Genomic DNA, 13,238 nt, shown 5'->3' with positions numbered 1-13,238 from the left:
CTCTGAAATATTCAGCTCTTCTTCTCTTATGCTAACAAGCATTGGATCTTCCACTTCCATGCAAATCCCTAGAATAACAGGAAGACAGAAAAATCGCGATAATTTTCCCTCATCGACACCGGAAACATATTTCAGAGTTAGTGTTTTTATTCCATTTATAGAAAATTTTATAACACAATTAAACTTAAGATTTGTATCGCATCGTGATATTTTGAAAAGATTTCAGTGTCTTCTACCTGCCGATCCTTTCATTTGCCAACCTTCAAACATAAAGGCTTTTGAAGCATTTGAAGAAAAGGGGATAAACCTTTAATCTTACTGGATGTAGGAACAGTAGCATTTTTAAGGAGACATTTGATGTCATCTTTAAATTCAACCCCTTGAGTTTCCTTGATTAAGAAGATCATCCGAGGTTAAAGGTCCTATTACTTTATTCCCAGGGTGTTTGCAGTTATTGGAGAACCTGAAAAGATAACTAAGAACACGCACAATTTTAATGAACTTATTACTAATTTGAAATAATGTATTCAATAAGCTGGAAGAGTTAGTAATGGATAGAGTATTTTTGAGTCACTAGGTGTTTCTTTGTGTTGCGCATAGTCCTTTTTCATTTCACAAAGATAATCTGGTTCAGGAACATCAACATTGTCTTCAGTGATTATTAAGTCAGTGTTTGTTAAGAAATCAGGTCCCTTGAACCACATGGAATTCTCCATAATGGACTGGACACTAGCACCTCTAGACAAGAAATCAGCGGGATTGTTCTTACTTGAACAATGATGCCAAGAAGATGAATCTGTGAGCCTCTTAATTTCTGAAACACGATTTGCCACGAACTGCTTCCATCTCTTGGTGGAGCCTCTAATCCAATAAACAACAATTTTCGAATCAGTCCAGAAGTAAACTGCAGATGGAGTTTTCTTATCCAGTATGTTTTTTATCTTATTAGTAAGCCTTGCACTTAGTAAAGCTCCAAGAAGCTCTAATCTCGGTAAAGTTATCTCCTTTATCGGAGCTACTCGGCTCTTGGAAGCTATGAGGTTGACTTCAACTTCCTGTTCTCTTCTTACTCGTAAATAAACTGCAGCGCCATATGCTGACTTGCTGGCGTCGGAGAAGGCGTGTATTTCTACGAATATTTCTTGATTTGTGCAGCCTAGAATCTTCCTTGGAATTTTCAATTCTGCTAAAATCGGTAGTTCTTTACACCATTTTAGCCATTGTTTGTGAACATCAGGTGGTAACTGGCCATCCCACGGTACCTTCTTCATCCACAGCTCTTGAAATAAACATTTGACACGAATGGTAAATGGTGTTAACATTCCTAACGGGTCAAAAATTTTACCGACTGCTTGTAAGAGGCTACGCTTCGAGTTTTGAGGAGAGGAAATAAATTCCAGGAGACCCTTTACTTCCAAGGTAAGGCAATCCTCTTCTGTTTTCCACGCCATTCCTAACACCTTCGTCAAATTACTCCCCAAGCTAATGGTTGCATATTCCTCTTGAATATCGAAACCTTCTTCCTTCCAGCATTTCTTTAGAGTTATATCATTCGTAACCCATTTTCGGAGAGTCATTCTTGCTTCAGACATAATTTTCTTAGCATTCAGAGAAACTACAAGAGCTTCCTGCAAGGTATCTTCGCCTGAGATGAAATCATCAACATAAATGTAATGGTCAAGTAGTTGAACAGTTTTGGGATATTCATCTCTAAACTTCTCAATGTGGTGTTTGATGGTGGCTGATAACAGAAATGGTGAAGCGTTCACTCCGAAAAGAACGCGCTTAAACTTAAATGTTTTTAAATTCCTAAGTGATTTGTAATCTTCATTAAACCACAGAAAGCGAACTGCATCGCAATCCTTTTCAGCAAGGGATATTTGTAAAAAAGCCTTCTCAATATCAGATGTAAAGGCTATTTCATTTAGTCTAAACTGGACTAAAATGTCAAACAGAAGGGGGTTTACATTTGGGCCAGGCCATAAATAGTCATTGAGTGATAACTCGTTACTATCATGTGAGCTTGCGTCAAACACTATACGAACTTTTGTTATGAGTTTATCCTCCTTGCAAACTGCATGGTGAGGTAGAAAATAAATGGGCTTATTTGAAATAGGTTCGTTTCCTTTCACTGGCTCTATAATACCCTGATTTAAATAATCCTTAATAATTTCAGAATATTGAATATACAATTCAGGATTTCGAAAAAACTTTCTTTGTAACCCCTCTAAACGTTGTTTTGCAATATTAAAATTATCCTTTAGTTCTTTATTATCCCTTTTCCAAGGTAATTGAACCTCGTAACGATTGTCAATAAACCTGACAGTTTCGTCGAAAATTGCTTGTGCCTTATCTTCTTCTGAAAGTTTTGGATCTTCGTGTTTAATGCCAATAGCTTCTAACTCCCAAAATTGTTTTATATTATTGTTTAATTCTTCAAAATCCCGAATCAAATGACACTGAGCATGAACATTAGACGGCATTACTTCATCAAGAACACCTGTTGGTATCCATCCAAAAACAGAATCTTGCGAAATAAGTTTATCATTAACCTTATGTGAAGCTTGTTTTAAAATCTTATAGAACAGTTCTGCCCCAATTAAAGCAAGAATTTTACCTGGTTTAAAAAATGTAGGGTCAGCAAAATCTATAAAAGGAGGCAATTCAATATTTGATACTTCTAATTGAGTTGATGGAATAAACCCAGTAATTTTAGGAACAATCAAGAATTCTAAACTTTCTTTAAAAGTTTCATCTGCATTAGAAATAACAGTATTCGATTTATTTTTTATATTATGAGTAGCTCCATTTAATCCCATTACAGGTACGTTAATCGTTTGTCTTATCAAACCCAATTTATCAGCACATTCATTCATCAAAATATTTACATTACTCCCGCTATCTAAAACAGCGCGCAATTTGTAGCGCATCCCGTAAGAATCCTTAATGAAAATATAACACGTACTTAATAATACAGATTTTTTCTCTTTCATTACATTACTCAGAGTTTGGAAATGTTTAGTTTCTGAACTGTCCGGCGACACTTGAAGGTCTTTGCCAGTCAAAACAACCGATGAATCAAACGGTGGAGAGGCGCAACTATTAGTTTCAGTTTCACATCGCGGTTTGATCTCCTCATTTCGATGTAAAAGTGTGTTATGACGTAACGGGCAATAAAAACAGTTATATTTGGAAGAGCATAATTTCGCATGATGATTTTTAAAACAGTTAAAACAAAGTTTATTTTGTTTTACGTATTCATATCTTTCTGAAACATTCATTGAAAGAAACTTTGAACATTTATTTAAAGGATGCGCATTTTTACACAAAACACATGTTTTTTGTTTTGATTTATCATTTGAATTCAGCATAAAAGTTTTAGATTTATTTAAATAAGGGGAGTGTTTGTTAGAAGGTTTGACACACAAACATTGATTTACACTTTCTAGAGTTGAACTTCTGCTTTCTAGAAATGACATTTATTCTGTGAATTTCGGATATTCTGCTTTCTTAGTTGTGTATTCGAATAATTTTCGTGTTTCCCTATCCAATTTTTGAAGGATAATATTTATTAGGAATGCTTCCGAAAGATTATTTTGCTCATATTTTAAGACCTTTAAAGCTCGTAAGTTTTTGTTTACGCAGTCTAAGAATTTTCTTAATTCCTTTGAAGATTCATGTTGAATTTTCTCATAATTAATTATAGCAGTTAAATGAGTGTCAACTAGCATTCTATGATTTTCGAATCTCTCTGTTAGTGCTGTAAATAAGGATTCAAATGAATCATCAGCACTTTCTAGTTGTTTAGCTTCGGCACTTAAAGAAGCGCGCAAATAATACAGTTTTTGGGCATCATTTAACTGTTCATTGTTTGAAATTACATGTTCAAATTGAGTTTTGAAATTAGACCACTCTTCATACTTTCCAGTAAAAACAGGAAGTGGTATTTCGGGTAACTTAACCTTTACTTTTAATTCAGTTTTTGTTTCCGAGCATTCTGATGCAAAAACATTAGAGCAGTTTACATTCTTAATTGAATCAATAAATAGTCTGAATTTTACCTCCAAATTTTCCAGTCTTGATTCAGTATCTTCCAAGTCATTTTCGACGTCTGGAATCTCATTAAAGTTCGGTAAATCATAGTATTGTTCACGGATATGGTAAAGGCGATTTTGAAGCGTTTCAACTTTTTTCAATTTCACTTCTAGTTCACTTACTGATATATCCGATCAACTTACTGATATATCCGATTAACTTACTGATATATCCGATTTCAAATTTCGTTATCGAGCATTTGATAGCTCCCTTCGAACGATTTAATTTCTCCATAGGCTTTGTTGGTACGTCTCGTAATCGACGGACCACTTATGTTTAAGATATTAGAGATATCGAGAGATGATGTAAGTTATTCGTACATTAAACTGTAAATAAATGACGGACCATATGTCTTTTCATTAGTTTATTTAGACACAAACATGACATAGAAAAGGTAAAGGTAGATATTGGGGAAAATTCCCGCAAAGAGAAAGCTGCCGTTCTCTTAAACATGACAACATCATCTGCCCTGCAAAAGCGCTCGTAACAGTACGCGCATGCGCGGACAAGTGTGATGGGTAAAAATTATTCTTTTTTAAATGTTGCTGAAAGTTTCAGTAAAATTTGTGTTTACATTTTATTTATCATTTTTTGAATTTGCTATTTAATAAAATATTTGTTATCTAAGGTTGCTTACTTTAATTTTAGTTTATCACTTCTAACAATCACACTTCCATAGGAAAAAAATACAAATTATAATCATGCTTTTGATATGTTTTTTTTTTCTATCTAAACCTTGAAGACTGCATTTGATTTTCTAAAGTTTCCTAAGCTCATTTTATGTCATTGTTTATAAACAATTTCCATTTTATTACGTATGCTCTAGTTCTAATAACATGCAAAACATAATCATTAAAATCCAAAATAATCATCTACTAAAAATGTAAGTATCATATTATAAAAATTAGACCCCTTTCTCAGTTTTATGTCAAAACTATAATAATAATAAATGTGTAAAATCCCTTTAAAAATATATTTCTTTGTTTTTAATCTATACATTTTATAACAAAAAGTTAGATAAAATTTTCCAATTTATAAAATAAAACTGGTTTTTAATGCTTAAAAATATATTTTTTTCATTCACACAGCAGTTACTTTTGTTAGAATTGATTTATTGTTAATCATTTCTGAAAAAAAAAATATATATATTAAGCATTTTTACACAATTTAAAAACATTTAATCTAGACAAAAAAAAAATTTTAATAATTTGTAGACAGTAAAAAATTAGTGGAAGAGTAACGAAAAAGTGCCGCGAAACAGAAGGAAAAAAAAACCCGTCATCGTCAGAAGTGATCATCAAATCTGGGCCTAACTGTATGAGTCATCGTTTTGCGTCCTTCCGCTTTCTTCCCTTCTAGGAGGTATTGGCAGAGGTGATCTCATTTATGAGTAAACTTCCTCAATAGAGAAAGGGAAGGAAATTTTTCTCCATATCCTTGTTTGGCTCAGTGACCAACCACAGGATTTCTACTGTTTGTCTACGATAGGTACTCTGACCGCCACAAAGTCTGCGACAGTCTGGTGCTATAGAAACAAGAAGAGGGCATTTTAGGGAGGGTAGCTTCGATGATAGCTTGTATGGGAAGTATACCAGATTGGCTGACTCAGCCACCAGTAGGAGACTAATTTAATCTGATTCAATAACTTTTTTACGATTCGCATGAATATTTCTTTCTTACTTGAAATGATTCTCTCTACTCAATCAGTTGTTATTTTTTAAATACAAAGGAAAAAAAGTGAACAAATTCTGATATTAAGGGTAGTACAGGTTTTTTTAATTTTACGATATTTATTATGAATGTTCATTGATTGTCAGATGGTTTAATTTCTAAACTTGCACATTTTTTAAAACAGTTAATTTCTTTTATTATTTGAGTTTTCTGGAAAAAGTGAAGTGCTTAAACTTATTAACTCTGATTTTAAAAGGAGATAAAACTTTTGCTGAAAATAGAAATAGTTCACGTTATCTGTGCCGAAAAAATATTAAATATCTTTGTTCTTATTATTTATTTATTTTTTAAACTGAAAGCAAGTTACCGCATATAGGATGAAATCTAAAACTATCAACGATGAATTTTATCTGCACCCATCAAACCATCTGAAATTATCTAAGTTTTTTTTGTTGCTTAAATTACGTTTTCTTACCTGTATTTTAATGTAACCTGTATAGTTTTTCTCACTATTTATTAAAAAAAAAGTCTAACAGTTTTTTATTATCAAAATTATATTTTCATTTTTTTTCTTAATAACCAATTTACTACGTATGATAAAGTTATAGATGAGTTATTTATTAATAAAACATTGAGCTTGCTTTAAACAATTTTATACAATTTCCATACATATCCTATTTATCAATCATTACATAGAAATAATAATTTTAAATTGTCATTGAGTCAAAATTTTAATAGCGGTTCACCCAAAATTTGATATCATAATTTTTACATTTTTTGTTGTTTTGTGAAAAGTATATATTATACAAAACAATAGCCCAAAACGATTTTTTTTTATCTAATTAATTTTACAAGATGTTAACAATTAAATTTTGAAGTTCTTTTTAATTAAAAAATAAATATCTAAGGATATAATAAATGGATTTTAAATAATTGTATCTCATTTTACGAGGAAGTTCTTGACAAAATAGTTATAAATAAAATATATTCTTCTAGTTCCAAGTTTCAACTCAAAAAATTATGTAAATAAATTATAAATAACTAATTATTCATAATATTATTCACCTAAAATTATAAATTTATTATTTTATATAATGTTTGTTATTTTGTGAAACTTTAGTTCAGGTTTTTAAATTCCCTCCAAATCAACTGATACAGTGCAATTGAGCGATCAGCAAAGTGGAGTGGCAGAGCGCGCAGCGGTGCAGTGTTTCGCGTAATAAGCTATAACTTTTTATAGAATTGCGATCCATTTTTTTTTTTTGAAAAGCCATTTTGTTCAGAATAAAATTTACTTTAAAATGGGTTTTGTTTGAACTTTGAACGACATTAACAACATTTTTGTTTTTCATTTTACAACTTAATTTTGCAATAAAAATTAAATTTTTTAAACATTTGTTTTATTATAATTATTTTATAAAGAACTTCAATTATTTCCGCGTAAAATGAGATACATTTTTTTTTTAAATCCATTCATTCTATTCTTAGATATTTATTTTTTAATTAAAAAAAGCTTTGAAATTTAATTGTAAATATCTTGTAAAATAAATTAAATAAAAAAAATCGTTTTGGGCTATTGTTTTGTATAATATATACTTTTTAAAAAACAGTAAAAAATGTAAAAATTATGATATCAAATTTTTGATGCTACCGCTATTAAAATTCCGACTTTTTTAAAAAAGAGAAAAATCGAACGATCTAAACGATGTTTCAGATACGAATACTTATTTCTCTTCACTCTAGAGCTAACACAATAGACCGAAGAAACAGATCTCATTTTCTCGCGCCAAAACCAGTCTTAAAGAGGAACCCGCACCCCTACTTGAAATAATCATACCTCGTAACCATAGTCACCGCCACCCCTCCAGACGAATGTCTGTCGGAGTACTCGGTGGGTCTTAAGTAGCGGAGCCTCTGGTCCGGAATCCGATTCTCTAAGCACTTGTTGATTAGTTGAAGCATAAATTTTTTCATTCACTGATTTTTAAAATGTTCATAGTATGTTAAGAGTGACAATTACAGAACACTTTGTATAAATATTTTATTCTAGAATCTTTTATGTGGGTTGACGGAAGTACTCTTGAGTTTCTAAATTGGGATGAAAAAGAACCAAGTGATTATCCGGAGGATAGAGGATGTGTTGCCATTTCTCAATCAACTGGAAAATGGAGAACGGTACCCTGCAACTCTGGAGGGCTTACTGTTTGTCAAGCTCCGAAAGTACAGAAATGATGTAGTTATTAATTTGAATAAAACGTTATGGATAATTATTGCGCTAAGTCTTCTTAATACACATTTTTTTACCCTAATTAAAATTAGGGTTGCATTGTTTACATATTGCAGTAAATTTTATTTATTTATTTCTTTTTTTCGAATGGCAGGCACTGAACTTTATTCGTTTCGCCTTAGAAGATGCCAGAGGTGTTACTCATTTCGCGTTACCCAGTGGGCACCTGTGAACCAAAGTCACGGAGGCGAGTAACATTGCCCACGCCACACTGCCACAAACCCGCTCATAGGGTGGGCCACATTCACACATCACACACAACAGAGGACAACACAAGAGAGAGAAACATCCATGCCCAGAGCCGGATTTGAACCCGCGGCCATTGGCTTGACAGTCAGGCGAGCTAACCACTCGGCCACCTGGCCGGCAGTAAATTTTTATTTAAAAAATTTCGTATCTCGAATAAAAAAATATGTGTTTGAATATCAAATGGAGGAATTAGGGAAGATTCAAAATTATTTAGAATTCGAAAAAGAAATTTGTTTGTTCCTTCTAAACCAAATAAGTAAATATATAACTAGTTAAAAAATTGAATGAATTTAAAAATGAAAAAAAAAATTTAAGTCTTTGATTTGTTTTTTTAAAAAAAGATTAATAGAGTTAAGCGAAAAATATTTTTAATAAATACCGAGCATGGAAAAAGAAAACTAGCAAAATGAAGCTTATGATGCGGCGACACAGATTCGATCAATCAGTACGAGCTCCCCGCTTTGCTGTTCCACGATGCGGAAAATGATATACTTTACAACACAAGAAATATATAAATTCTAGGAAGCATAGTTTGAACTCGATTGGCCTCGATTAGTAAATCGTGGTATGTAGCAAAAAAATAAATAAAGAAAAATAAAGAAAAGAAAAAAATCATAAAAAAAACTTTCTTATTCAAATTTACCAAAAATCGGGTTTCAAAGTACGACCCAACTTATCTATTCATAATTTATCTTCGTGTAAAATTTCGTGTCAAAAAAAAAATTTTTTTTATCGTAAAAGTGCATTGAATCCCTAGTCAGTCAATCACACTTCTTATCTTGTTATATATAAAAGATACTGTACTGAAATCAGAAGTTTAATGCGTAAATGTGAAGATAATCCCAAGTTTTGTCTGAAATTTCTTTTGCGCATTTTTAGCCATTTTTATTATAATTAGGAGGCTCCGCTCATCATCATCCTAGTTAATTGTCATCTTCATCATTGTTTTTTCCCTTAACCGTACACATATATATAATACATATAACATACATATTTCAGCTGGGATAGTCTGGTCGGTAGGGTGCTGGGCCCATGTCCGAGAGTTCGTGGGTCCCAACCCCGCCGGCCGAAGACTCCCCGTGTAGTAAATCTGTAGAGTCGCAAAAGTCCTCCATGTTCCTATAACAAATCAATACCTCTGGGAGTTCTTGAGTGGAGATCGATCGTTCTCTGATTCAGGTCAAAACTACGATCTGTGGATGAATGAATGGGTCCGCCCTATAATCGGGTGTGACGTATGGTGTAGCAGAAGTCAAATTCTTGGCCATAGATGGCTCCACTGGAAGAACAATCGCACCCCCTCTGCCTAAACAGGCATACGTCAACAACAGCAATATATATATATATATATATATATATATATATATATATATATATATATATATATATATATATATATATATATATATATATATATATATATATATATATATATATATATATATTGCTGCTTATATATATACAGCAATATATATATATATATATATATGTGGGGACGGCATGAGTGGTCGTCTTAAATAAAAGACACGTTCTTAAACAAAAACATATATATTGAAGATTAAATTTACATTGGACGGACGATTAACAATTAACGATTAAATAACAAAAAATAATAATAAGTATGGAACGTCTTTAAAAGTTTTGTATAACTCCTCTTTGGAGTGCATATCCTCACGTCTATCTCGGTTCGTTCTCCATTCCGCTCTTCCTCTGGGAAATCCCCACTGCTTCCTCGTCGTGCACAGGGATGAGCTTTTTGCTTGCATTGACTTGTGGGACTTCTAGCTTAAGGCGACTTCTAACTGACGGATCTGAGAACTGATATCGGGTTACAGCACAGGAACTGGCATCACAGATAGGAACTGGCACCACTGAGGACTGAGATCGGCTTGGTGTACAGGAGCTGGCACCACATATATATATATATATATATATATATATATATATATATATATATATATATATATATATATATTGCTGCTTATATATATACAGCAATATATATATATATATATATATATGTGTGTGTGTGTGTGTGTGTGTGGTCGTCTTTGAAAATAAGAGGCACTGTACTTTAACAAAACATATATTAAACGCTAAATTTACATAAAGATGGACGATAAACAAACACAGGAATAACACAAAATAAATGAGTTCGTCATCGTGAAGTTAAAAGAAAATCAATGAATTTTTTTCAAATTTGTTGGCTCCGGAAAGTTAAGAACTGCTTTGGTTTTCAAGGTAGATGGGAATATTTTTCCATCCTCTATCACATGACCTAAAAATTCCATGCGCTTCTTTAAGAAATGGGACTTCTTAAAATTAATATTAAGTCCATATTCACTAGCAATATTTAAAACCCGATTAAGTCGTTCAATACCTTCTTCAAGGGAGGAAGACAGAATTATAATGTCGTCTAAATATGGTAAAACTATACCCTCATTAATCAAAGTTCGGAAAATGGTGTTTATGTATCTTTGAAATACAGCGGGAGAGTTGCATAGTTCAAAAGGAACTTTAAGAAATTGATATTGTCCTTCATGTGTCACAAATGAAGTGTATTTTCTACTATCTTTATTTACATCGACATGTAGGAATCCGTTCTTAAGATCAATTGTACTGAAAATTTTCGAGTCTTGTAGTCTATCTAAAATGTCTTCAATTAATGGGAGAGGAAATCTATCTTTGACAATTATCTTATTTAATTTTCTATAATCTATGCAAATACGAGGAGATCCGTCTTTTTTTTTAACTATTACAACGGGACTACAATATTCGGAAGAACTAGGCTCCACTATTCCTTGTTTTAACCATTCAACGACTTGAGCTTCAACAGTCTTCTTTTCAGAAAACGGCAATCTACGTGGCTGGTGAAATATCGGTTCCTGATTTTTAACCAAAATGTTCATTTCCACATTAGTTGTCTTAAGTTTATCTGGCGCATAATCGAAAACTAATTGTTGTAACTTATTTTTTAAAACATTAGGAACACAAGGATCTATGTTAATTTCAACTTCATCAGATATAGTAAGATCGATTGGTAAAATAGACAAATAGTTTACTTCATCAAAACACGGATATTTATTTTTAATTGTGATACCCTTTTCATTGATTATTGTTTCACCGTGCATTAAGACATTAAGGCCTATAATAGCGTCATACGGCATCATATCATTTTCTACAACACATATTTCAGCCAAATATTTGAAATCGTCAATTTTAATACTTTCTTTAAAATAACCTAACGGAGTCACTTTTGATTTACCAAATCCGTTTAGAGTACAATTAAATGGAAATAGTTCTTTGGAGTTTAAATTATTAAAAATTGATCTTTTGATTAAAGTGGCTTGACTTCCTGTATCAATCAAAGACTTCACATTTAAGTTATCAATGGTTACCATTTTAAACAACTTTGGCTCTACGCTAACATTTAAAGTAGCAACTTCCGTTTTTGCATTTGATTTTGGACATTGCGAAGCTTTGTGTCCAAACGCTTCACATTTAAAACACTTTAAACCCTTATCTTTATGTATGCAATATTTTGAAATATGATTTCTTGAACCACAATTGTAACACAATTTATTATTAAAAGTTTCAACATCAGTATTATACCTTATCTTTTCATTATTATTTTCATATTTATTTTTATTCCTACTTGTAACATCTTTTCTTACATTATACCTATCATCATATTTTGCTTTTGTTCTATCATAATAATTATATTTACTATCAAAGTCATGTTTTGTTCTGATTTTATCGAAAGCATTTTTACTCTTTGCGGAATCACTTTTTATTATTTCATAAACTTTAAGTTTCTCTTTAAATTCGGACAAATTTTTGCAGCCGTACAAAACAATTTTGTTTTCATGCTTATCGTTAATCCCCTTAATTACATAATGCATAAAAGCAGCATCGTCTATTTTTCCGAAATTACAGATCTCTTTCATCTTTAAATAATATTCTTGAGCCGATTCACAATCCTTCATTTTTCGTCTACTTAAAAGATCATGCAAATTAGCAGAATTAATTTCAAAAGAAAATTCGTCAATCAAAGCTTCTTTTAATTTTCGCCATGAATTTATTTCCGGTACAGTTCTGACAAATAAAGAGGCGATACCACCTAGAGATCTTTTGGCAAAAATAAATTTTTGTAAATCTGACAAATTAAACAATTTTGAAATATTTTCGAAATGTTCGATCCAATGAACAATATTTTCATGCGATCCTGCATTATACTTAGAAATAGTACTTTCGATATCAGAATAATTAATAGCAACATTTTGAAATTCGAAATTTCTACAGGAATTATTTTTATCTTTTAAACACGAATTACTGCTTTTATTTTCATCATTTCTCTGCACTGGAAAATTGTGTTCCTTCTCTTTAATCAAAGGTTCAGTTTCACTTTGAGGATTGCTTATGTCGTCGTCCGACTCTGAACTAGACGCGTTGGCGCTATTGGCGAGCTCTGCCAGTTTATTCAAATCCATTAATAACGTCAACATGTTTATTGCAATTTCGGTTTCATTGCCTTCATACGAAATATTTAGAATATTGGAAAGAGTTATAAGTTGGTTAAGAGTGAATTCTTTTTCAATATTTTTTAATTTATTTTGAAATTCTTCGCTGTCTAAAGTAAAATTGAAACCAGTAAAATTTCTTAATCGTTTTCTGTTTGAACGATCACCTTCCACATCGAAAATAAATTTATGTAAAAGTCTTATTTTGTCTTTCTTAAAATTTTTCAATGCTTTGCTTACTTGCTTAATATCGTTAAGAATCATTTTTGATTAATGAATAAAAGTCTACGTACCCCAATTGTAGTTGCAGAGATGAGATAAAAAAAAAACGAAAGTTTCATCACAACGCCATTCCGTTACTAACTCTCACAAGAGTGAAATCATTCGGCATCCAATTTTTTTCGCCAATAATTTTC

General features: G+C 31.7%; 1 protein-coding gene across 1 annotated transcript in view; it reads left to right on the top strand.

Annotated features, from left to right (window-relative positions):
* lectin-30A (C-type lectin 30A) overlaps positions 1-8,036 on the top strand; it is a 39,996-nt gene extending 31,960 nt beyond the window's left edge. The window contains exon 12 of the mRNA XM_016052512.2: positions 7,817-8,036. Within this exon, the coding sequence (XP_015907998.1) occupies positions 7,817-7,998 (182 nt within the window). The 3' untranslated portion in view covers positions 7,999-8,036. The remainder of the gene's footprint in view (positions 1-7,816) is intronic.
* Positions 8,037-13,238: the final 5,202 nt, after the last annotated feature.

This window comes from Parasteatoda tepidariorum, chromosome 7 (assembly GCF_982258835.1).
Source record: "Parasteatoda tepidariorum strain Cologne lab strain chromosome 7, Ptep-v5.0, whole genome shotgun sequence".
Classification (NCBI taxonomy): domain Eukaryota; kingdom Metazoa; phylum Arthropoda; class Arachnida; order Araneae; family Theridiidae; genus Parasteatoda; species Parasteatoda tepidariorum.
Note: the sequence above shows the minus strand (reverse complement) of the source record. Positions and strands in the feature narration are given on the sequence as shown.